General features: G+C 35.0%; 1 protein-coding gene across 2 annotated transcripts in view; it reads right to left on the bottom strand.

Moving 5' to 3' along the window:
* Positions 1 to 26,353, bottom strand: part of AGMO (alkylglycerol monooxygenase) — a 339,122-nt gene that overhangs the window by 199,045 nt on the left and 113,724 nt on the right. For both annotated transcript variants that reach the window (XM_067041684.1, XM_059073960.2), the window contains exon 5: positions 19,690 to 19,785. In XM_067041684.1, the coding sequence (XP_066897785.1) occupies positions 19,690 to 19,785 (96 nt within the window). The remainder of the gene's footprint in view (positions 1 to 19,689; positions 19,786 to 26,353) is intronic.

Raw genomic sequence — 26,353 nt, forward strand, 5'->3', positions numbered from 1 at the left:
GTGCAGTTTTTCTATCTGCAGACTGGCACCAAAATGCTAAAATATATTATTGAAAGGCCATAGAAATCCTTATAACAACTTACTTTTAAGAAAGAAGGCATGAGCTTATAGTTATATGTAAAGTTCTTTCCAAATCAGAGACGCTTACAAATATTCACGCATGCTGTCTGAGAGGAAAAAATTATAATAGGGAAAATATGTCTTTAAAAGCATGTGTTTTACAGAATTCTCATTATAAAAATGAATGTGCTAACAATATGATAAATGCTGAGGGGTAACTGGGTTGAGGGTGAAGTGAAATGAAATCTCCATAGCAGAAAAAAGCCTGCATTCAGATGAGCGTAGGTTACAGTGACGACATTGACTCTAAGTAGTCAAGACTTCTCCTTACAGCATCATGCGTGATTGATGTTCCAGAGGGACCCATACCACTGCAGGCCTGTGGGTTTCACTGCATCAGTATTTTAGGGAAATGCTAAGCCAGTTCCCAATACATTTATCATCTGATATAAAAATCATTGTCATGTTATATTTAACTAAGAAACATATGCTTGAAGTGCAGACTAAAAACAGCAAAACTTTTCAGGTAAATTAGTGGCAAGATTCAGTGCAAACCCAAACTAAAATTAAATGGACTAACAGTTATATTATGATTACTTGCCTTTTTCTCATCTAATTTTCTTTCTTTCTTCCTTCTTTCCTTTTTTCCTTTCTTCCCCTCTCTCTCTTTTTAACTTTTTCCTTCTTTCTTTCAACTATCTATCTATCTATCTATCTACATTTCTACCTATCTATATATATGTGTATGCATGGGTGTTTTTGTATTAAAAATTTGGAGAATCTTTTATTTGGAAAGATCTTTACAATTAACTACAGGCTCATGCATATCTTTTTGAAAAGTAATTGATCATAAATATTTCTATGACTTTTCAATAATGCCCTCCAGTATTTTAGTCCCATTTACAGATTTAAAAACCTGAAAGACAAAAATATTAATGTATATACATATACTTATTCCTATTAAATATATTTATTATATATACTAAATATTAAATACAAACTCAAATACCAATCAATGACAATTTCAGGTACCAAACTACTAATAAGGGTTTTCTATTAGGGTTGGAAATAATTTGTTTCAGAGGATTAAAACCTGTATTTATAAGTCCTTATCAAAGTCTTTTATTAAAGCTACTTGCAGAATAATCAGAGCAAGAAGTCTCTTGTCAGGGATTCCATTCATTCTGCAAACATTTATTGAATTTCTATGAACTTTATTAGGTTTTAGAGGCAAAAAGAAATAAAGTGATATACAGGTTCTTCACACAGGAAGCTTATTTACAGCCCAATGTTCTCTTCAATGGAAAGGTAAAGCTATTTCAGAAACAAAGCTTTTCTAAAAACTTATCTTTCTCATAAAATTTTGTGATTTGGGGGGAAGGATGAGAAAATCATTCTTGTTTTGTTTTGTTTTGTTTTCAATTACAATGCACAGCACAGACATTTGAGCTTACAATAAATCTGAATGTGTAACTGGCACAAGAGTTATTTAACAAGAAGCAAACTGAGTTCCTTTTCCAGGTCTCAAGCTGAAAATTACCCTTAATAGAGATAAATGCTTTTGCTTAGTTTTCTATAGTGCTGCTTTGCAAACAGTTCCATTGCTTGTTGCCAGAGAATGTTGTAGAGAATTCTCCCTTGTTCATAAACTTCATCTGACTGTATGGAAATTAAAATAACCTATGTGGGTTTCATTTATTCAATAGGTATTTACTGAGTGCATATTTTATGGAAAGTACTGTGTTAAGATCTTTTGAAAGGTCACAGAGTAAAACAATGGAAATTACAATTTATTAGCAGGTAGTTTAACTATTAATTTAAAGGTAGAATGAGTGACAATGTTAGATTTTTATTGTTTGCATATATATATATATATATATATATATATATATATATATATGTATGAATAGGTTTTTCTCCCTCAAGAAAATCTATAGCAGTTCCTCACTTAAAGTTTTAGAAAAAGGATAAAATCCATAAACACTACAAGTCAACATATTAAAATAATTTTACTTCTTGTTCTGAATTAGTTGATCTTTAAACACCCATTGTTTTCCTTATTAAAAACTTAATCAATCTGACATTTATGGATACATTTATATTGTAGAGCATCTGGTGATGAGATGTAAAAATAAAATCTTAATTATACCTCCCACTAGATCTGCTGTGTTAATTCAAGACAACACATTCAAGTATTTAGACAGATGGTAGTGGAGGCCATATTAGCCTCTGATTTCTCTACAGGGAAGCAAGAGAAAGCAGAGCTCTTAGGATCTGGGCTTGTCTGCCTACTTTCACACTTTGAAATCCTCGACAAATGCTGATTTATTCACAGCCAAATGTTTTCCTATCTGATTAGGCAGTTTTCTACTTCAGTAAGCATGTAATATGGAGGTAGCTGAATTTCCACACTGAGAAGTGAAAAAAAAATATTTATAGTTTGGAAATAAAACAATCTGGAGGAATCAGGACTGTTGAGATCATAAAGAGCTTCATAGGGAGTAAATTTTTGATGAATCCATACCATAGGGTTAAAGAGTTAAAAGCTTGGTTTTAAGAGGAATGAGACTAGGCTATGTTTATACAATAAACAAGGGATTTAAAGAACTGTGTTTGCAATAAATTACCTTAAAGGCTGACTCTTGTCACTTATGATTCTATTATTCCTCAAACAAGAGGACAAGAGGTGGACAAGTTAGCATTCTATTTGAATTCATCTCAGCTTACATTTTGAGCAACACTTTTAACTTTTCCTTAGAAAAATGAATGTAAGTAGCTGCTGAATGTGTTCCTTCAAAGGGAGGTAGATTCCAAGTGACTTTTTAAAAGCAACACCAATTAAATTGACCTAAGAAAAATGGGAAATATTCATAGGCATAACTATGTAAAACTTCATTCTTGTGTAACATCATTTTATATTTACCAGTTTGGTCACTCAGTGAGAAAAGGAACCACATTGTTATTGGTGGTAGTAACATCATGTTAAAGACGGTAACTGATAAACTGAGAGTTCAGGAAGTTTTTACACATATTCCAAATGTTTGACTCGTTCTAAGGCTCAGTACATTGTGTCTGCCATGATGATCATATTCCCAATTTCAGTGTCGCTTTTACATTCATTAATCAACAAATGTCAGTGATTACTGACCATGTACCTGGCAGTTACTAAGCATTAGATATAAATCTGCATTTTAATGTTTACAGTCTCATAGGTCAGATCTCCTGTCACTCATTATAAATTTTAGTCTGTTAAATATTTGTAAATACCAATTGCTTAAAGTCAAATATCATAGCATGATTTCTCAATTAGTTGTTTGGAAGCTACAAGTATCTGTTTGTCATAAATTAATTTGCCCTGCTCCTATTTGCATATTTTCCTTCTCAGGACAAGCTAAAGGACAACTTCTCCCCTTATCCCTCAAAATTTATTAAAGATTTACTTATTTATTTTTTAACTGTACATCATGTCTTAGTCAGTTTGGGATGCTGTAACTAAATACAATAGACTGTGTGGCTTAAACAACAAACATTTATTTCTCACAGTGATAGAAGGTAAGAAGTCCAAGATTAAGGTGCCAGCAAATTCAGCATCTTGTGAAAGCCACCTTCTTTCTGTATCCTCTCCTCTTTGTCTCTTCTTCTATGAGCACTAATCCCATCATGAGGGCTCCACCTTCAAGACTTGATTACCTCCTAAAGGCTCCATCTCCAAATATCATCACTTTGGGCATTAAGCCTTCACCATATGAATTTTGGAGGAACACAATTCATTCCACAGTACATTCTCTCTCATTCAAATCTTTGCCATGGGTACTCTTTTCTTGTTTCTCCTTCTCTTCAATATGTACACATATTATAAAGAATGTGGTTAACATGATCAATTCATTCATTCATGAAAAAGATATTTACTGATAATCATCCAAGTTTAAGACAATGGGAAAACAAAGAGGTATAAAACATAGTCTTTGTCTTCAAGAAGTTTACTGTCAGCTCTTGCATTCATTGTGCTCAAACTTCATCACAACAATGTTCAGTCTAATCTCTTGAGAAGCTTGCTCAAAATGCAGTTTCCTACACTTGCTCTCCAGAGGTTTAGATTCTGTGGTTCTCAGAACGGGACCATGATTCTATATCTTGAGTAAGAACAAATAATTCTAATGCATGCGGGTGACCAGCAACAGTTACACTTGCTTCTATTAGCTCTCTCTCTGTGTTCCAATATGCAGGGTTTGTTTAGTTTTGGTTGTTTTTTTGCTTTTTCATACTTGCTATTGGTTGAAAGCGTATTATTTTCCAGACTATATACTTAACACAGGTACCAAGAGATGTGAAATAAATGATACAGGACTTCAAAGGAGGAAAGGAGAGAGAATTGTTTACCAGGTTTTTTTTGTTTTGTTTTTTAAATTAATTAATTAATTAATTTTTGCTGCGTTGGGTCTTCATTGCTGCGCGCGTGCTTTTTCTAGTTGCAGTGAGTGGGGGCTACTTTTCTTTGTGGTGCATGGGCTTCTCATTGCAGTGGCTTCTCTTGGTGCGGAGCACGGGCTCTAGGCACACGGGCTTCAGTAGTTATGGCACGTGGGCTCAGTAGTTGTGGCTTGCGGGCTCTAGAGCGCAGGCCCAGTAGTTGCGGCGTACGGGCTTGGTTGCTCTGCGGCATGTAGGATCTTCCTGGACCAGGGCTTGAACCCGTGTCACCTGCATTGGCAGGCAGATTCTTAACCACTGCGCCATCAGGGAAGTCCCTGTTTACCAGGTTTTGAATCACAGATCTACTACAAACTAGCTGCAACAACATTAAACAAGTTCATCTCTATATAGTTCAATTTCCTCATTTTGAACGGGGACAGTAGGGTTGCATTAGTAAATATATTGTATAATCAAATAAGTGCATCTTGTGAAATACTTAACATAGTGACTGACACATGGTCTGAGCTACATAGGTGTTTGCTCTTAATAAAGGAAACACTTTATGGAGAAGAGGGAACTGAGTTGGGCCTTGCAAAATGTATAGAATAGCAACATGTAGAAAATATAAAAAGGAGAGGCACTACAATGATCATATATCAGATGTATTTGGGAAATGGAAATGGTCTAGTTTGACTGAATTGTACAGAATGGAAAGTAATGGGATATATACCAGGAGATCTATTTGAAAGTCAGTGCGTGAGAAACATGAAATGCAAGAAATTTAGACTTAACTCAGCAAGTCATGGAACATCACCAAAGAATTTTCAGCAGGAGCAGCCTCTGAGAATAGATTAAATTTTAAGAGGGACAAGTAGATGTGTCTGAAGGTCACACAGCAGTTTGGTATAGGTAATATTACAACTGAGTTCTGTCTCAAGTAACCGATAGCCATGATCTTTTCACTGTACCATATTGATTCTTTATGAACCCTGTGGCATTCTGCCATGCTATGCTGAGATGTAATCAAAAATTTTGTTTGAAGAAGTATGATGTGTGAGTAATGGCAAAAAATTAGCTCTGAGCCAGCTATGTTACTTTATATAAACTGTAGAATCTCAATATTCTTAGCTTTAAAAGGGATGGTGTTTGCTCACAGAGTTAGTGAATATAAAAATTTCAGTTTTCTAAAATTGTCTGTTAAATTTCTGGTATGGTTTCCTGCTGCATGTACTTCTATATGTTGTCCCCTTAAAATAAAGCTCCATTAACTGAAGTTATTTGAACTTACATTAATTCTTTACAACCTGTAAAAGTTTAATTGGTCTTTAGTGACTCAAATTATTTTATGGGAATTAAATGAAAAATTTTTGCTTTGCACATACTCAGTGCTTAATACATGGTAGCTATTTTATTATAACATTAGGATCAGAAATGACCCATCTATAGGGAAGCTGTATAGTATAGTGGATGAGAAAAAGGAATCTGGATCCTGACTACTGGATACAAAGCCCAGCTTTGACATTTACCAATCACATGACCCAGAATAAGTTACTTAGTATATTTAACTGGAAGAAATAGTATTCGTATTTCATAGAGTTGCTTTGAAGATTTAATGAGATAATATTTGTTAAGATACTTAAAATTTAATATTTTCAAACATTTTTATAATGCAATAAAATAAGGTAAATTTAATTTTAAAATAAATAATAAATCTAATAATTTAATAAAATGCTGAAAAACTGAGTGCCAGCTAAGTATGTAATATACAAAATGAAATAAGTTAATAGACAAACAGAACTGTCATTTAATCATATTTTCTTTGGGATATCTCAGCCAATAACAGCTATCAGTAACAGAATTATTGGCCTGGGATGACTGTAATTGTTTATTCTGCTAAACTTTTTTTTTTTTTTTTTTTTTTTTTTGCGGTACGCGGGCCTCTCTCTGTTGTGGCCTCTCCCATTGTGGAGCCTGTCGGACACGCAGGCTCAACGGCCATGGCTCACGGGCCTAGCCGTTCCGCGGCATATGTGATCTTCCCGGAATGGGGCAGGAACCCATATCCCCTGCATCAGCAGGCGGACTCTCAACCACTGCACCAGCAGGGAAGCCCAATTTGTCTTTTTTTAATATCTTTCAAACTCAGATACTTTTCCTCCTTCCAGAATATTGCATCTCATTATTCCTGTCTTTAACCCAATTTTGGCTTTTGTTATTACATGCAAGAGTAGGAATGTAATAGGCTAGGAGCTCAGTGAATGTCTGTGGGGATATAATAATTAAAATATTTAACAAGATATACTGAACTTGGCAAATTTAAAAATGTTTTATATTGATTAGTTTCTAAATCACACAAAAAAAAGATTTTAAAAAACCTGAACAATGCATTTCATGATAACAATCTGAAACTCTTAGAGTTAAGAATGAATTTTTTTTCCTAAAGTAAATTTGTGCATTAATTAATTATTCAAGTTCAAAATCCAACTGCATGGGACTTCCCTGGTGGTGCAGTGGTTAAGAATCTGCCTGCCAATGCAGGGAACACAGGTTCAATCCCTGGTCCAGGAAGATTCCACATGCCACAGAGCAGCTAAGCCTGTGCGCCACAACTACTGAGCCTGCATGCTAGAGCCCATGTGCCACAGCTATGGAGCCTGCGCGCCCTAGAGCCTGCATGCCACAACTACTGAGCCCACATGCTGTAACTACTGAAGCCTGTGTACCTAGAGCCTGTGTTCCACAACAAGAGAAGCCACCACAATGAGAAGCCCATGCCCTGCAACGAATAGTAGCCCCTGCTTGCCACAACTAGAGAAAGCCCGTGCACAGCAACAAAGACCCAACACAGCCAAAAATTAAAAATAAATAAATAAATAATAAATTTTTTAAAAAACAAAAGAATCCAACTGCATTTATTCTTATTAGTAATTCATACAAAACAAAGTATGTATTATATTAAAATATGTCATAAAATATACACAATTATAATGATGACTAGGAATGGATAGTAAGTGACATACAATAAAACAGGTATCTAGAGTGCAGAAATAATAACAATAATAATAGCACTGAAAATATTTTTTAGTACTTTTTATGTGCCAACTGTTCTACTCAACAGATTGTAACATGAACTCTTTTATAAGCCTCACAACAATGCTACGTAGTGTTACTATTTTTATTTTACATATGAGGAAACTGAGGCATAGGAAGGTAAACAGTCCAAAGTTGCAGTGATGATTCACAACAGCCGAAACATTGAAACAACCTAAATGTCCATCAACAGATGAATGGTACATATATAAAATGGAATACTACTCAACCAAAAAAAAGAAGGAAATAATGCCATTTGCAGCAACATGGATGGACCTAGAGATGATCATACTAAGTGAAGTAAGTCAGAAAGAGAAAGACAAAGACCATATGATATAATTTACATGTGACATAAAATATGACATAAATGAACTTATCTATGAAATAGAAACAGACTCACAGGCATAGAGAACAGATCTGTGGTTGCCAAGGTGGAGGCAGGGTTGGGGAGGGATGGACTGGGAGTTTGGGATTAGAAGATGCAAGGATGGATAAATGGATACATTTGGATACATAGGATGGATAAACAACAAGGTCCTATGGTGTAGCACAGGAAACTCTATTCAATATCCTGTGATCAACCAAAATGGAAAAGAATATGAAAAAATATATATATATGTATAACTGAATCACTTTGCTATACAGCAGAAATTAACACAACGTTGTAAATCAACTATACTTTAATTAAAAATAAACACACACAAATTTGCAGTGATCGTAATAAATGAAGTCAGGATTTAAATTAAGGTAATTTAACCTCTAAGACCCCAAAAGGAAAACACAGTTTACAGTATGCAAATGGTATTTCTTACTTTTATCGTGTTTCAAAAAAAGCACTTGAGATGAATAATTGTGTGATTACAATACTCATATTTAATTTTAAATAATTATAGTACATGAAATATTCAAGAATGTCTTCCCAGATGTCACTTTTCTTTATGCAAAACGAATATAAATTTTTTAATGAAAAAGACTTGTTGACTAGCTTAATAATTCCAATACATTTCCCACCTACACAAAGGGCAAAAACAACAGCTACAGAGATGTGAGATAAACACGTTTCTCTGCAATTATGACAAAATTTATATCACAAATATTACATATTTCATTCTTTCTCAATGGTTTATTAAAAAGATATATTAAAATAGATATAGCTAGGTAAAAGAGAGCTAAATTTTTACACATGACTGGGTCTTGAGTAGACCTGATAAGATATTGAAAAATAGATAAACACTGCCAAACTTCCACAACAAACATAATGTTAGATGCAACGGGGCAATAAGAAAAATACTTTATTAGTTATATCATCAAGAATTCAGGTGTCCTAAATCTCTGCTCATGCTGCTACCACTCTCTTGTTTTTGCTGCTATCATGTTACTTTTTCCTATTCTTCTCTATTTGCCCTGGCTTCTGCAAATTTCTGGCTTCTATAGTCTCACTAGCTATATTGCTTCAAAATACCACTGTATGCTTCTCATGCTTTCTAACTGTGCACATTACACTTTGCAGTTCTCCTGTATGCTAATTTCTACTGACCCTTACTGTACAGGTCTATCATGAATATATCCACAGAGAAAAGATCTGACTGGGGCAGTTGCATGATTTTATGGTGTTGCTGATGAGAATTTGTTTTCTTCACAGCTTGTCAAGTAGATCACTGATGGCAAGTGATGGCAAAACAGTGATGTTTGTTCTTGGTGGATATAGTCTGCACAGTAGGATTCTACTAGAATGGCCACACTAAGTCATGTCCTGATTGCAAGGAAAAGGGGAGCTGGAGGTGGTAGAGCTTGAAGAGAAAGTGCTGGTCCCACTACGTTAGAAGTCAGAGATCAAATTTTGAGACTGCAAGAGTGACTGCAAATTGAAAGGAGAAATCCTGTGGCACCACAAGGGGAGGAGCCACATCATCAGCTCACAAACGGCCCTCAAACCTGAATCTTGAATTAAGAGTCTTGGCTGACTCTTATATTATTCATGCATGGGACAAGACATTAAGGAACTTGCTGAAAAGTTACGAGGGTAATGAGCAGGAATTTCAACTGCTACCTGGTACTGGCAAGAGAAAATTGAGAATTCATATTCTACCAAGTTAAAGGGGCTCTGTAAACACCTTATGCATTTCATTAACAAACAAACAAAAGGAGGCTACACGCTCTTTGGTGGGGCTAATGGCGGACTCCAGGAGGGTTCTTGCCAAGGATTACTTCCCAGAACTTCTGCTGCCAGTGTCCTTGTCCCCATGGTGAGCCACAGCCACCCCACACCTCTGCAGAAGATACTCCAACACTAGCAGCCATGTGGCTGACAGGGTCCTGGTGCTCTGCCCTCGTGTCAGGCCTGAGCCTCTGAGGTGGGAGAGCCAAGTTCAGGACACTGGACCACCAGAGACCTCCCAGCTCCACATAATATCAATAGGTGAGAGATCTCCCAGAGATCTCTGTCTCAATGCTAAGACCCAGCTCCACCCAACAGCCAGCTAGCTCAAGTGCTGGATGCTCCATGCCAATCAACTAGCAAGACAGGAACACAACCCCACCTATTAGCTGACTAAAATCATACTAAGTTCACAAACACCCCAAAACACACCACTGGACATGGCCCTGCCCACCGGAAAGACAAGACCTAGCCCCACTCACCAGAACACAGGCACCAGTCCCCTCCACCGGGAAGCCTACACAAGCCACTGAACTAAACTCACCTACTGGGGGCAGACACCAAAAACAACGGAACTATGAAACTGCAGCCTGTGAAAAGAAGACCCCAAACACAGTAAGCTAAACAAAATGAGAAGACAGAGAAATATGCAGCAGATGAAGGACCAAGGTAAAAACCTACCAGATCAAACAAATGAAGAGGAAACAGGCAGTCTACCTGAAAAAGAATTCAGAGTAATGATAGTAAAGATGATCCAAAATCTTGGAAATAGAATGGAAAAAATACAAGAAACATTTAACAAGGAAGTAGAAGAACTAAAGAGCAAACAGACAATGATGAACAACACAATAAATGAAATTTAAAATTCTCCAGAAGGAATCAATAGCAGAATAAATGAGGCAGAAGAACAGATAAATGACCGGGAATATAAAATAGTGGAAATAACTACCACAGAGCAGAATAAAGAAAAAAGAATGAAAAGAATTGAGGACCGTCTCAGAGACCCCTGGGGCAACATTAAATGCACCAACATTCAAATTATACAGGTCCCAGAAGAAGAAGAGAAAAAGAAAGGGTTGGAGAAAATATTTGAAGAGATTATAGTTGAAAACTTCCCTAACATGGGAAAGGAAATAGTCAATCAAGTCCAGGAAGCACAGAGAGTCCCATACAGGATAAACCCAAGGAGAAACATGCCACAACACATATTAATCAAACTTTCAACAATTAAATACAAAGAAAAAATACTAAAAGCACCAAGGGAAAAGCAACAAAAAACATACATACGAGGCAATCCCCACAAAGTTAACAGCTGAACTTTTAGCAGCAATTCTGCAAGCCAGAATGGAATGGCAGGACCTATTTAAACTGATGAAAGGGTAAAACCTACAACCAAGATTACTCTATCCAGCAAGGATCTCATTCAGATTTGATGGAGAAATTAAAACTTTTATAGACAAGCAAAAGTTAAGAGAATTCAGCACCACCAAACCAGCTTTACAACAAATACTAAAGGAACTTCTCTAGGCAGGAAACACAAGGGAAGGAAAAGATCTACAAAAACAAACCGAAAACAATTAAGAAAATGGTAATAGGAGCATACATATTGATAATTACCTTAAATGTGAGTGTATTAAATGCTCCAACGAAAAGACAAAGATTGGCTGAATGGACACAAATACAAGACCTGTATACATGCTGTCTACAAGAGACCCACTTCAGATCTAGGGACACATACAGACTGAAAGCAAGGGGATGGAAAAAGATATTCCATGCAAATGGAAATCAAAAGAAAGCTGGAGTAGCAATTCTCATATCAGATAAAATAGACTTTAAAATAAAGACTATTACAAGAGACAAAGAAGGATACTACATAATGATCAAGGGATCAATCCAAGAAGATACAACAATTGTATATATTTATGCACCCAACATAGGAGTAACCCAATACATAAGGAAAATGTTAACAGCCATAAAAAGGGAAATCAATGGTAACACAATAGTAGTAGGATAATTTAACATCCCACATTCACCAATGACAGATCATTCAAAATGAAAATAAATGAGGAAACACAAGCTTTAAATGACACATTAAACAAGATGCACTTAATTGATATTTATAGGACATTCCACCCAAAAACAACAGAATACACTTTCTTCTCAAATGCACATGGAACATTCTCCAGGATAAATCATACCTTGGGTCACAAATCAGGCCCTGGTAAATTTGAGAAAACTGAAATCTTATAAAGTATCTTTTCCGAACACAACCTTTGAGACAAGATATCAATTACAGGAAAAAAACTAAAAAATATAAACATGTGGAAGCTAAACAATACACTACTAAATAACCAAGAGATCACTGAAGAAATCAAAGAGGAAATCAAAAATACCTAGAAACAAATGACAGTGAAAACACGACGACCCAAAACCTATAGGATGCAGCAAAAGCAGTTCTAACAGGGAAGTTTATTACAATCTTGTCTCAAGAAACAAGAAAAATCTCAGATGAACAACCTAACCTTACACCTAAAGCAATTAGAGAAATATGAACAAAAAAATGACAAAGTTAGCAGAAGGAAAGAAATCATAAAGATCAGATCAGAAATAAATGAAACAGAAATGAAGGAAACAATAGATCAATAAACAAAATCAATCAAAACAAAAATCAATAAAACTAAAATCTGGTTCTTTGAGAAGTTAAAAAAAATTGATAAACCATTAGCTAGACTCATCAAGAAAAAAAGAGAGAAGACTCAAATCAACAGAATTAGAAATGAAAAAGAAGTAACAAGTGACACTGCAGAAATACAAAGGATCATGAGAGATTACTACAAACAACCATATATCAGTAAAATGGATAAACTGGAAGAAATGGACAAATTGTTAGAAATGCACAACCTTCTGAGACTGAACCAGGAAGAAAGAGAAAATATAAACATTCCAATCACAAGCACTAAAATTGAGACTGTGATTAAAAATCTTCCAACAAACAAAAGCCCAGGACCAGGTGGCTTCACAGGCGAATTCTATCAAACATTTAGAGAAGAGCTAACACCTACCCTTCTCACACTCTTCAAAAATATAGCAGAAGGAGTAAAACGCCCAAACTCATTCTACGAGGCCACCATCACCCTGATACCAAAACAAGACAGAGGTGTTACAAAAAAAGAAAACTACAGGCCAATATCACTGATGAACATCGATGCAGAAATCCTCAACAAAATACTAGAAAACAGAATCCAACAGAACATTTAAAGGATCATATACCATGATCTTGTGGGGTTTATCCCACAAATGCAAGGATTCTTCAATATAGACAAATCAATCAATGTGATATACCATATTAACAAACTGAAGGATAAAAACCATATGATAATCTCAGTAGATGCAGAAAAAGCTTTCAACAAAATTCAACACCAATTTATGATAAAAACTCCCCAAAAAGCAGACATAGAGGGAACCCACCTCAACATAATAAAGGCCATATGTGACAAACCCACAGCCAACATCGTTCTCAATGGTGAAATATTGAAACTATCTCCTCTAAGATCAGGAACAAGACAAGGTTGCCCACTCTCACCACTATTATTCAACATAGTTTTGGAAGTTTTAGCCACAGCAATCAGAGAATAAACAGAAAAGGAATCCAAATCGGAAAAGAAGAAGTAAAACTGTCACTGTTTGCAGATGATGTGATACTATACATAGAGAATCCTAAAGATGCTACCAGAGAACTACTAGAGCTAATCAATGATTTTGGTAAAGTAGCAGGATACAAAATTAATGCACAGAAATCTCTTGCATTCCTATACACTAATGATGAACAATCTGAAAGAGACATTAAGGAAACACTCCCATTTACCAATGCAATGAAAAGAATAAAATACCTAGGAATAAACCTACCTAAGGAGACAAAAGACCTGTATGCAGAAAACTATAAGACACTGATGAAAGAAATTAAAGATGATACCAACAGATGGAGAGATACACCACGTTCTTGGACTGGAAGAATCAACATTGTGAAAATGACTATACTACCCAAAACAATCCACAGATTCAGTGCAATCCCTATCAAACTACCAATGGCATTTTTCACAGAAGTAGAACAAAAAGTTTCACAATTTGTATGGAAACACAAAAGACCCCGAATAGCCAAAGTGATCATGAGAAAGAAAAACGGAGCTGGAAGAATCAGGCTCCCAGACTTCACACTACTACAAAGCTACAGTAATCAAGACAGTATGGTACTGGCACAAAAACAGAAATATAGATCTATGGCAAAGGATAGAAAGCCCAGAGAGAAACCCACACACATATGGTCACCTTATCTTTTAAAAGGAGGCAAAAATATACAATGGAGAAAAGACGGTCTCTTCAATAAGTGGTGCTGGGAAAACTGGACAGCTACATGTAAAAGAATGAAATTAGAACACTCCCTGACACTGTATACAAAAATGAACTCAAACTAGATTAAAGACCTAAATGTAAGACCAGACACTATAAAACCCTTAGAGGAAAAAATAGGCAGAACACTCTATGACATAAATCACAGTAAGACCCTTTTAGACCCACCTCCTAGAGAAATGGAAATAAAAACAAAAATAAACAGGAAGGTACAAGAGGGAGGGGATATGGTGATATATGTATACATACAGCTGATTCACTTTGTTATACAGCAGAAACTAACACAACAGGTAAAGCAATTATACTCCAATAAAGATGTTAAAAAAAAAAAAGAAAAATGAAGGGTGATAATTTAAAAAATGGGCTTCTCTTGTGGCACAGTGGTTAAGAATCTGCCTGCCAGTGCAGGGGACACGGGTTTGATCCCTGGCCCAGGAAGATCCCACATGCAGTGGAGCAACTAAGCCTGTGCACCGCAACTACTGAGCCCGCACTCTAGCGTCCGTGAGCCACAACTACTGAGCCCATGTGCCACAACTACTGAAGACCCCGTGCCTAGAGCCCACAATTTGCACCACGAGAAGTCACAACAATGAGAAGTCCACACACTGCAACGAAGAATAGCCCCTACTCGCCGCAACTAGAGAAAGCTGGTGCACAGCAATGAAGACCCAACACAGCCAAAAATGAATACAAATAAATTAATTAATTAAAGAAAAAAACCCTAAAAAATAAAACAAAAACAAGAAAAGATAGGCCTTGTCCTAATATTAAAGACCACCAAAGATAAGGTATACGCCCCAGGACTAAAGCCAGTACTAAAAGACGGATGTCCTGTCAAAGTGTTCATCAAAGCCTCCAAAAACACAAGACAGTTAGCTAATTATTCTGCTGCCTCCTACAATAAAAAATAAATAAATGGTCAGAGAAACATAGAAGAATCTGGAGTCCCTACAACAAGTTTTCCATAAAGACTGGCTAGTAATAATTTACTAAATATACAAAGAAGACAAAAAAGTGATCCATATTGAGGAAGAAAAAGCCGATTGAAGTGCAAACGACTTGTGCATGACTCAGATGTTGGAATTAGCAAACCAGAATTTAAACATAATTATTATAATTAAGACTTAAAGGAAAAGATAGTCATAATAGGTGACAATTTCAGCAGAGAAATAAAAATTCTAAAACTTAAAGCATAATATCTGATGTGAGAAATCCACCTAGTGGGCTTAAAAGCAGATTGGTAAGAGCAAGTAAAAGGGTAAATGAACGTGAAGACAAATTAATCGAAATTATCCAATCTAAATAAGAAAAAAAAGTGAAATTTTAAAAATTATGGAGCATTATTGATCTGTGAGTCAACATCAAGTCATCTAATAAACATGTATTTAGAGTCCCAGGAGAGGAAAGAGAGAAAGGTATAGATATAATCTTTAAGGAAATAATGACCAGAAATTTTTTCCAAAATTTGATTTAAAATACACTGTCTGTGAACTCTAATAAAGCAAGAAAAATAAATAACATAAATACAGGAAAGAAAGAAATAAAAGCCCATAAAATCGTACATGGGAGACAGCCTAGAGAAGTTTAAATTAGTTTACAACTTGTACAAACAATTCTCCCTATAAAGATACAGTAATCTATAAAGTTAGGGATTTGTATAAGAGGAGACAAATAAATCAATGAAAGAGAAGTCTAAAATTAGATCCAACCATATATATGGCCAATTTCATTTCAAGAAAGAACCCATATAACTCAATGGATAAAAGAAAGTCTCCACAACAAATAGTGCTGGAGTAAGAGGATGTGTGCATAGAGATAATGAATTTTGACCCCTACCAAATGCCATTCACAAAAATTTGTTCCAATATTACAGACCCAAAGAGAAAATTAAAGTTCAGAAAGTTCCAAAAGAAATCGTAAGATAATTTATTTGAAAGTTTGTGATAGTCAAATATTTCTTAGAGAAAATACAACGAAACTAACCATAAAAATTTTAAATGATAAATTAATCTTCAAAATTTAATATTTCTTTTCATGAAAAGTCATCAGGGAGAAAATAAAAAGGCATGCTACAAGCTGAGGGAATATATTTAAAATACATATATTTGACATTGATTTATATCTAGAATCTATAAAGAATTTTAACAAATCAATTAGGCAAACAACTTAAAAAATAAGAGTTTGAACAGTTCGTTAACAAATGTATCAGTGTCCAATAAATACATGTAATACTGTTCAACATTGTTAGTTATTAGGGAAGTATTACCACCAAAAGATAGCTCTTAACCCACATTAGACTGGGTAAAATTAATGTTAACGTTTCATTGTAATCCTATCTCCCAGGCATCCCAAATATCCCTCCCCTGGGAAAACAGTTGGCTAACCACATGTATTTCTAGAGTCATTTTAGGCATATGTGAACATATAAAACATAGAGTTGTTTTCTTTTTTAACATATAAATATTAGTATACACTATACCCTGTTATGTAACTTGATTTATTTGGAGATCTGTCCATATTAGTACATAAAGAGATCACTCATGTTTGTAACTGAAAATAATGTTCCATGTAGAAGCTTCAGTTTAACACTATAAAAATCATCGAATCATATGGTTCAAATCTTCAATACCAAGTAATTATTTTTATATTTCTTTGCTCAAGCATCATCTGATATGTATATGAACAATATGATAGCAAATTTAAGTTAAATCAAAGGTAACAGATAAAGTTACTACCATTACTGTATTATCTAAATCAGCTGACACCCAAATATCATCTAATAGCTTAAAAAATAATTCCAATATTCCATAGTTACTAAGTTTAAAACATGTATTAAATAAATATTTTTCTAATTACATTTAGCAAACTCACAAGAAAAGCGTATAATTGACTATGGACTGCAGACACTTTAGATGAATGAACAATAAACAAAAATGTTGTCATAAAAATTAAGCAACAGTGTACAGTTTTAAGCAGAATGTTTTGTAATTTTGAAAAAAAGGAAGAGATAGATGTTATTGTTTCTTCATTGAAGTAACTCAAAACTAAGTAGAAAATTTCGTTATAAACTCTTTAGTTCGTTATATGACCTTCTTTATGTCTCATTTACAATCTTTCAAAAACATGTTGCTAGTTTTTTTTTTCTTCCTCTTATCCTCATCTGATTGAAGTGAATAAACTTTTCTTCACTTTTAGAAAATCGTACTTCCTTTAGGCCAGATTCCCCTCAGAGTGAAAAGTGATTTTATGGATGTCAGCAGAAGTGAAATAACTGTAAGAAATCAAACTTCCATCCAGGTATGTACAGGGCTCTTTGGTCAACACTTCCACATCTATGGCTCATATATTATTTCTATGAATGGAGACCCAAGTATGATGCCTGAAATTAAACAGTGCCAAAGTGGCCTAAAGGGCTTAACATATTTTAGAGTCACAAAGTGGGTATTTTTCTAGGGTGAAGGCCACTGTTTTCGTTTTTATTTGTTATTTTTTTGGGGGTGTGTGTGTGTGTGTGTGGTACACGGGCCTCTCACTGTTGTGGCCTCTCCCGTTCCGGAGCACAGGCTCCGGACACGCAGGCTCAGCAGCCATGGCTCACGCACCTAGCCTCTCCGTCGCATGTAGGATCTTCCCGGACCGGGGCACAAACACGTGTCCCCTGCATCGGCAGGCGGACTCTCAACCACTGCGCCACCAGCGAAGCCCCTATTTGTTATTTCTTAATCTAATATATATTCATCTCTAAAAAGTAGGGCAAAAGCATGATAATATTTTTTTTTCTTTTAAAAAGGTTAAGTCTTCTCCTCACTCCAGTTCTTTATATCACTTGCTCCTCTCTCCAGAAGCAGCCACTGCTACAAATCTCTTGGCTCTACTTCCTGAGTGGTTCTGTTATTCGTAAACAAATGGTAGTATGCTGTCTATAATAATTAATGCAATTAAGTACACAGCTGTAAAACTTTTAGAAATGTATTCACAGCTAATGTATAATTTAAAATTCCAAGAATCAAACCTTAATTTCAGAAGGTATGCTCTTACTTCTGTGCCGCTGAACTGTAGTAACTATACGCGTACAATACTTGTAAAGTCTAAAGTACAACACAAGTGAGAGGCTCTAATGCATTGCTTTCAAGTTAGAATGAAGCCACATGGAGCTTCTGAGCTTAAAAGAAATGTCTGACCACTGGCTTTCCTCTACTCCCCGTTTACTTCTTAGTATAGAACTCAAGCCCTGGCTCATGGGCTTCTCGGAGGGCCACAGGAAAAGGCGAAAGTTACTTAGGCACCATTATTCTGTATCCAGACTAATACCAGACCCAACACATGGCATGACCTGGACCAGAGCTGCTATAAAAATGTATTTCTCCTTTAACCCCTCCATGTAAATCATCAGAAAGCTTCCCTCCACTGATTTAAACAAATTTGTCTTTGACCTCTAGAGTCAGAATTGGCCTCAACAACTCTTTCAGATGGTTGTAGTATTGACTGTTTGATGTATGTCAGCTACCATAAAATGCAATACTATTTCATGACAGATCTTTAAATAATGCCACATACGTCCAAAGTCATGGTAACAGTCTCTTTATTCCAAGTAAATCAGTAGCATGAAATACTGCAGATTAATGAAATAATGCACTTTGTTGTATCAAGCTTTGGCATCTAATGCAGCTGTGATTTGTGGTAGTGTTCAACCAGTTGCAACACCTGTCAGCATGCTTCCTCTAGAACTTCAAAAGGCTTCTGATAAATACCAAATGCTTGAAAGGGTTCTAATGTGCATAAGTAAGAATTTTTCAGGGTCTGTGATTTTTGGTATTTAACAACCAGATCAGTATGATAGTTCATAAAACAATCAGTTGCTTAATGGTCTATCTGCAAACATTCAAGTCCGACAATTTGAAATACCACAGAAGACCCAAGAAATTATATCTATTCACTTTTCTGGAAGAAAAACCTTACTGAACACTCTTTAAATAAAACCTAAACTCTAAAACTAGAGGAAGATTTCCAATAAAAAAATATTTAGATAATTTCTTTAAGCATTAAATGTTTTTCAAGGAGTTTTCAAGCAGTTTCCACCTATTGATATATATATGTATATATAAATAAAAATGTAAAAACATTATATATCTTATATAATTATTGTTCATTATATAACAATAAATTATATTATACATATAAATTATAACTAGTATATATTAAATATATAAACAAAATATTCACAAATATATATATAAATTTATCTCTAAATTGAAATGAATTTCAACATCTTTATGTTTAATAAACTGTAATACAGGAAGATATTGTATTGAGTACAGTATTAAAACATTTTGGTACTTAACAGTTCAAAAATTATTTTATTTAATTGAGACCAACTGGCCTCATTGCTTCTTATAAATGTTGCAATATATATTCAGTAAAAAGGAATAAAAATGAACACATGTTTCTCCTTAAAGAAGGCAGACAAAGGTTTTTCTTACACAATAAATCATCTGCTAGTGGATTTCTAGGACGTTGCTTTAGGCTACTTAGGTATAAAACTTGAGAAAAAAAATTACCTTTGTGTGGATCCAAAACTGGTAGAGGAGATTGAACTGAAGATGAACAGCATAGACTGAAGGTGGTATGAAGAGGGCCAGTGGAGAGTAGAATATCTGAGAGATTAAAACATTGTAAATTTGCACATAGGATTTCTCAACATAACGTATACTATTACTAATGATTCAATATTTTGAGTCTATCCTTCAGCAAATATGCCTTATTTCTAGCAAATATATCTTATTCTATACATTTTATTGCCATGTTTGACTTTGCAACATTAATTTTTCCACATGATGATAAAGTTATAGACATGTTGGAGCTAAGTCCACTGGACTTCTATTTCACATTTAATATTGTCTCGTTAACATAGCATACAATGTATGTTATTTCCTTAATCTTGAAAAGGTTGGGTGTATTTCCTGGAAGTAAAGAGGTTTTTTAATATATTCAAAAATACTCACTTTCTTTAAGTAAAAGAAATGTAGGAGCATGTGCCTTTATATATTTACAGCTCCTAAACACTGTGTTATTATGGCATTCTGAGTAACCAAATGAAATTATAGTAAAGGACAGTAACTTCATATGAGAAGGGGAAAGAATACATTTTCCCTCTTAAATTTTACTTTATTATTTTGTGGTTGACAGTATCTCCTGATTTTTTTCAAAGTTAGTAAAGCAAGAGCTATGATATTATGCCATTGTGGAAACAAGTTTTTAAGGTCCCTATTTCCTAACAGACGGAAATGGCTCTGCCCTAGGAAAACAACTTATTCGTAAACCAGTGGTTAGAATCAACGAGTAAGCACAATCTGCTGTGTTCTCCCAATGACTTTGATCCCCATGAGTGGTTTCATGTTGTAAGAAAACTTTTTATTAAATGAAAAACTAAACAACAAAACAGGAAGAAAAAGAATCAGACTTCGACTCTACATTTTGGGTTTTATAAAGTTAATATTTCCAAAAGATGAGATATTTTAAAAACATGTTTTCAGAATACTACAATTTTATTTCTGAATTATTTTAAAGCTTTTGTTCTCAATTAGGCCAAATACCATTTCAACAACGTTTAGTAATGAGGATATATTTGAAATCAGACATTTCCGTAAACTCTTAGAGTTTTTATTTCGAACTTTAAGTCATGAAAAATCTCAGCTGTCATCACAACAAGATCAGTTTCATTATTTATAAATTCATTATTAAGCAATGGATTAGATTAGTGAACAACAAAAGAATGCTGGGCTCTTACTCAAGACATTCCCTTTTAAACCTTCATTCCACTACAGAATGGCTCTGTAATATTTACAAATTTCTTAAACTTCTCTAGGCTACAGTTTCCTCAAATGACTGGTGAAGGAGAAGACCATCCGAAATCTAACCATCTTTTTAGTTCCAAAAAATCTCAAATATTGTGATTTGATTTGAGAATATATTAATATAGTTCTCTTACAATAGGTGAAAAAAATATTTGAAACACATACATGACTAATGATTTAAGTATTTTAAGTTAAGGAATATTTTGGAAACTTTGAGATGTAAATAAAAATATAGAACAAACTTATCTTGATGCTTAATAAATAGTTCTATCTGGAAAAAGAGTTCATACAAGATGACTATAGTTCATTATAATTCCTCAAAGTGTGAAGAAATAGTCCTTTGAGATAACAACAGCTATTATGGAAAATAATAGTTTATCTTCACAGATAAACTGTGAAGAGTTGAGTAAGGCAAGTGAACTTCCTTTACCATAGAACTTCTCAGAGACTTTATCATGTTAGTACAAACCACAAGCTTGTTAGTCCATAGAACACTTTCTTAAGGAATTTCCCATAAGATTTCCTAAAAACGTATTTGATGCACCCTGTTGTTGAATTGGAAGAATCAGTATTCTAATATGACCATATTACCCAAGGCAATATACAGATTCAATGCAATCTTTATCAAATTACAAATGGTATTTTTCACAAAACTAGAACAAAAAGTTTTTTAATTTGTATGGCAGCACAAAAGACCCCAAATAGCCAAAACAAGCTTGAGAAAGAAGATCAGAGCTGGAGGAACCATGCTGCCTGACTTCAGACTATACTACAAAACTACAGTAATCAAAACGGTATGGTACTGGCACAAAACCAAACACATAGATCAATGGAACAGGTTAGAAAGTCCAGAAATAAACCCACGTTCTTACAGTCAATTAATCTATGACAAATAAGGCAAGAATATATAATGGAGAAAAGACAGTCTCTTCAATAACTGGTACTAGGAAAACTGGACAGCTACATGTAAAACAATAAAATTAGAACATTTTCTAACACCATATACCAAAATAATCTTAAAATGGATTAATGACCCAAATGTAAGACTGGATACTATAAAATTCCTAGAGGGAAACATAGGCAGAACACTCTTTGATATAAATTGCAGCGATATTTTTTTGAATCCATCTCTTAGAGTAATGGAAACAAAAGCAAAAATAAACAATGGGACCTAATTAAACTTAAAAGCTTTTGCAGAGCAAAGGAAACCATAAACAAAAACAAAACATATGGAATGGAAGAAAATATTTGCATATGATGCTATTGACAAGGGCTTTATTTCAAAAATAAACAAACAGCTCATACAGCTCAATATTAAAAAAAAATCCAATCAAAAAATGGGCAGAAACAGACATTTCTCCAAAGAAGACATCCAGATGGCCAACAGGCACCTGAAAAGATGCTCAACATCACTAATTATTAGAGAAATGCAAATCAAAACTACAATGAGGTATGGCCTCACACCACTCAGAATGACCATCATAAAAATCTCTAAAAATAATCAATGCTGGAGAGGGTGTGGAGAAAAGAGAACCCTCCTACTCTGTTGGTGGGAATGTAAATTGGTGCAGCCACTGTAGAGAACAGTATGGAGGTTCCTTAAAAAGTAAAAATAGAGTTACCATATGATCCTGCAATCCCACTCATGGGCATATAGCTGAAGAGAACTCTAATTTGAAAGATCCATACACCTCAATGTTCATAGCAGCACTATTTACAATAGCCAAGACATGGAAGCAACCTGAATGTCCATCGACAGATGAATGGATAAAGAAGATGTGGTATCTTTTTTTTTTTTCTTTTCTTTCTTTTTTTTTTCTAGAAGATGTGGTATCTTGATACAATGGAATATTACTCAGCCATTAAAAAAAAGAATGAAATAATGCTGTTGGCAGCAACGTGGATGGATCTAGAGATTATCACACTAAGTAAAGTAAGTCAGACAGAGCAAGACAATTATCATATGATATCACTTATATGTGGAATAAAAAATATGATGCAAATGAATTTATTTACAAAACAGAAATTGACTCACAGGCATGGAAAACAAACATAATTACCAAAGGGAAAGGGGGAAGAGGGTTTGGATAAATTAGGATATTGAGATTAACAGATACACAGTACTATATATAAAATAGATAAACAACAAGGATCTACTTTAGCACAGGGAACTATATTCAATATCTTGTAATAACCTATAATGGGGAAGAATGTGGAAAAGTATATATATATATGTGTGTGTATATATATATATATATATATATATATATATATATATATATATACACACATATATGTATATTTAACTGAATCACTTTGCTATACACCTGAAACATTATAAATCAACTATACTTCAACTTTAAAAAATTGACTCGTCTTCCCTTGTGGCGCAGTGGTTGAGAATCCACCTGCCGATGCAGGGGACACGGGTCCGTGCCCCGGTTGGGGAAGATCCCACATGCCGCGGAGCGGCTGGGCCCGTGAGCCATGGCCACTGAGCCTGCGCATCCGGAGCCTGTTGCTCCGCAATGGGAGAGGCCACAACAGTGAGAGGCCCGCGTACCACCAAAAAAAAAAAAAAATTGATGAAACAATGTTTCAAATCTTACAAATCAGTAAATGTAATGATGAAATTACAATTAGAAAAATGAACTCAGCATAAATTATAAAAATAACATTTCTAATAAGAAATAAAGATATATGTCAGGGAGTAAGTCACATGAACCATATTAAAATTAATTTCTTTTGATTAATATAATACTATGAAAAGAGTCTCATGATACAAGGTTCCGATTTCTAAAATTGAAATCAGCTTAGTAAATGTCATCTAGTTCTGAGAATTCTTATCTTCTTCTCTACTTCCAAATCCTATACAGTTTTTAAAACTGGTTTAAATGCCACCTCCATCATAAAGCTTTGGACGGTACTAATTTGTCAGAAGAAATTTCTCCTTCCTCAAACTTAAACTCTCAGTACCTGGGCCAGAGGATATTATACTGTTTCCCGAATATATCCATTTCTGCCATGCATTCAAACCCATGTTATTCTGACTCCACGGCTCTTTAGCCTTAAATTACATTACCTACCTTTGGTTATTTTATTATCTTTTGATAGAGGTCATATAGGGTCATGAAGGAGAGAAACAACACAGATCTGTATGTGTGAGGAGAGAATGAAAATAGGTCTAGAGATGACCTTAGGCTAATGGGAAGGAGATGAGTGGGTTTTATTCTGTTCATCAAGTAAATGGGGCAGGCAGGGGTTGTATGAGGAAGCATCATGAAGCAAGAAGCAACATGGCCTTGAGGGGGAACTGTAAGTATTCTGGCACTGCAGAAGCCATTAGAGAATGGACAAGAGATTGGGGGGAACCATGGAATTCATGGATAGATCTCAAGGAGTCTGTGAACCCCCTGGATAGGACTATAATAAAGTGTGAACTTGTATGTATGGGAGAATGTGTGATTTTCTAAATAAACAATCTATAGCTTTCAACAGGAAGTCTCTGGGGAAATCTGTGGCTCACCACAGCCAAACAAAAACAAAAGATAATTTAGACATTGGTCAAACCAGAGAGGGAGCATTTTAATGCCATTCTAAGGAGATTGGATTTATCCTAGGCCAGGAGAGAGTAGTTAACGTGTGATTTTTAAGCTTGGAAGAAATATAAAAGTGGTATGAAATCCTATTTGTATAGCCCAGTGAAAAATCATGCACATTCACCACAGCAGCAGCCATGGGAATGAAGAGGCAGAATATATACAACAGATCAATGGATTTGCTAACTATTTAAACATAGGAGATGAGAGAAACAGAGGAGAATTAGAAGACACCCAGATACCTGGCTTGTGTGAAGGGTGATGTTGTTCACCAAGATGATGAATAGGAGGAAAAGTAGATTTATAAAGTTCATCTTAGAGTATATTGTGTTGAAGCCCTTGAGGAATATTCCAAGAAAGCTGTTGAGGAAGCAAATATGTCCTGCAAATATCAACTGACCTAAAAAACGACACTGAATTTGCAGCTATGGATCAGTGGAGCAGTAGGCCTGGAATGCAAACCTCAGTAAGTTGGAGAATCATTCATTGAGGTGATGAAACAGAGGTAGGTTTGATTTACTTCTCTCTTTCTCCAAGAACAAGGAAGGAGAGAGCTAGAGGTATTTCTTGAATAGAACATATGGATGAGGGAGAAGATATTGTGTGTGTGTGTGTGTGTGTGTGTGTGTGTTTTAATGTGAGAGACATGAATATATTTATGGTATATTCAGAAGGAGCCAGTTGAAAGGAAGAGAGGGACAAATGCCAGGAGTCATTGACAGGACAAAGTCCAACAGAGGAACACAGTAGGACGAATGTCACCAATCTAAGGATTAGACCTACTGAAGAGAGGTGAACATTTTCTGCAAAACTAGAGGTAAAGTATATGCAGTAGGTCCTTGTTGGTTATCTATGAACCTAAATGGGAAAAGAACTTGAAAAAGAATAGATACATGCATATGTATAACTGAATCACTTTGCTGTATGCCTGAAACAAATACAACATTGTTAATCAATTATACTCCAATATAATATAAATTTTTTAAATTAAATTAAATTTAAAATTTTTTAAAGTGTATGTACTTGTGAATTCACAAATCTTAATGAAAATATCTGAACAGAAATATAGAGAGGGAAAACCAGAAAAACTTAATTTCTCTGTGAACTTTTAAATTCATTTATTGGCTGACAAACAGGGGCAGCAGTGGAAAGATCTTGAGGAGACTGAGGAATTTTAGAAAGGCTTCTCCCTGGTAGGGGAGAGGTTCATGTTTATGGCTTGGTAAGCAGCACTGACAGCTCATTTGGGTTTGGAAACCATTCGTGGAGGGGTACCAAACTCCCAGCTGGTGATGGAGAACACCCATGGCGCTCAGCAAGCTGGGTGTGGGAGTGAAGCAGGTGAGTGACCGGATGGATTCAAGCAAGGCTTGGGGACCTAAGGGCAGATGTAGCAGAAGGAGGTAGCCTGTGCTTGCTAGAGTCATGGGCATTAAGCATCTTAGGTTAGATGAAGTAGGAAGGAAAGCCACGAGGAATGACAAGTTGGGAGAAAAAGCAGGGCTTGACAGAGGAGAGCTGTCCATGAATAAGCTGTAAGCAAAATGGTTGAAGCTCAGGGTATAATTACTTTGAAAGAAATATTTTTTAAAAAATCTTTTGAGCTCCAGATTCATGTCTACTTTATTTTAATAAAGTAGTTTAACCTAATATCTGCACTTCTATGATTCTTGTTTATTTCTGTAATACTTTACAGACATTTTCCTTGAGAATTGAGAAACTAAAGATTGAATAATTCCTTAAGTCTGTGATTAGCAATGACACAGAGC

Source organism: Kogia breviceps, chromosome 9 (genome assembly GCF_026419965.1).
Source record: "Kogia breviceps isolate mKogBre1 chromosome 9, mKogBre1 haplotype 1, whole genome shotgun sequence".
NCBI lineage: Eukaryota > Metazoa > Chordata > Mammalia > Artiodactyla > Physeteridae > Kogia > Kogia breviceps.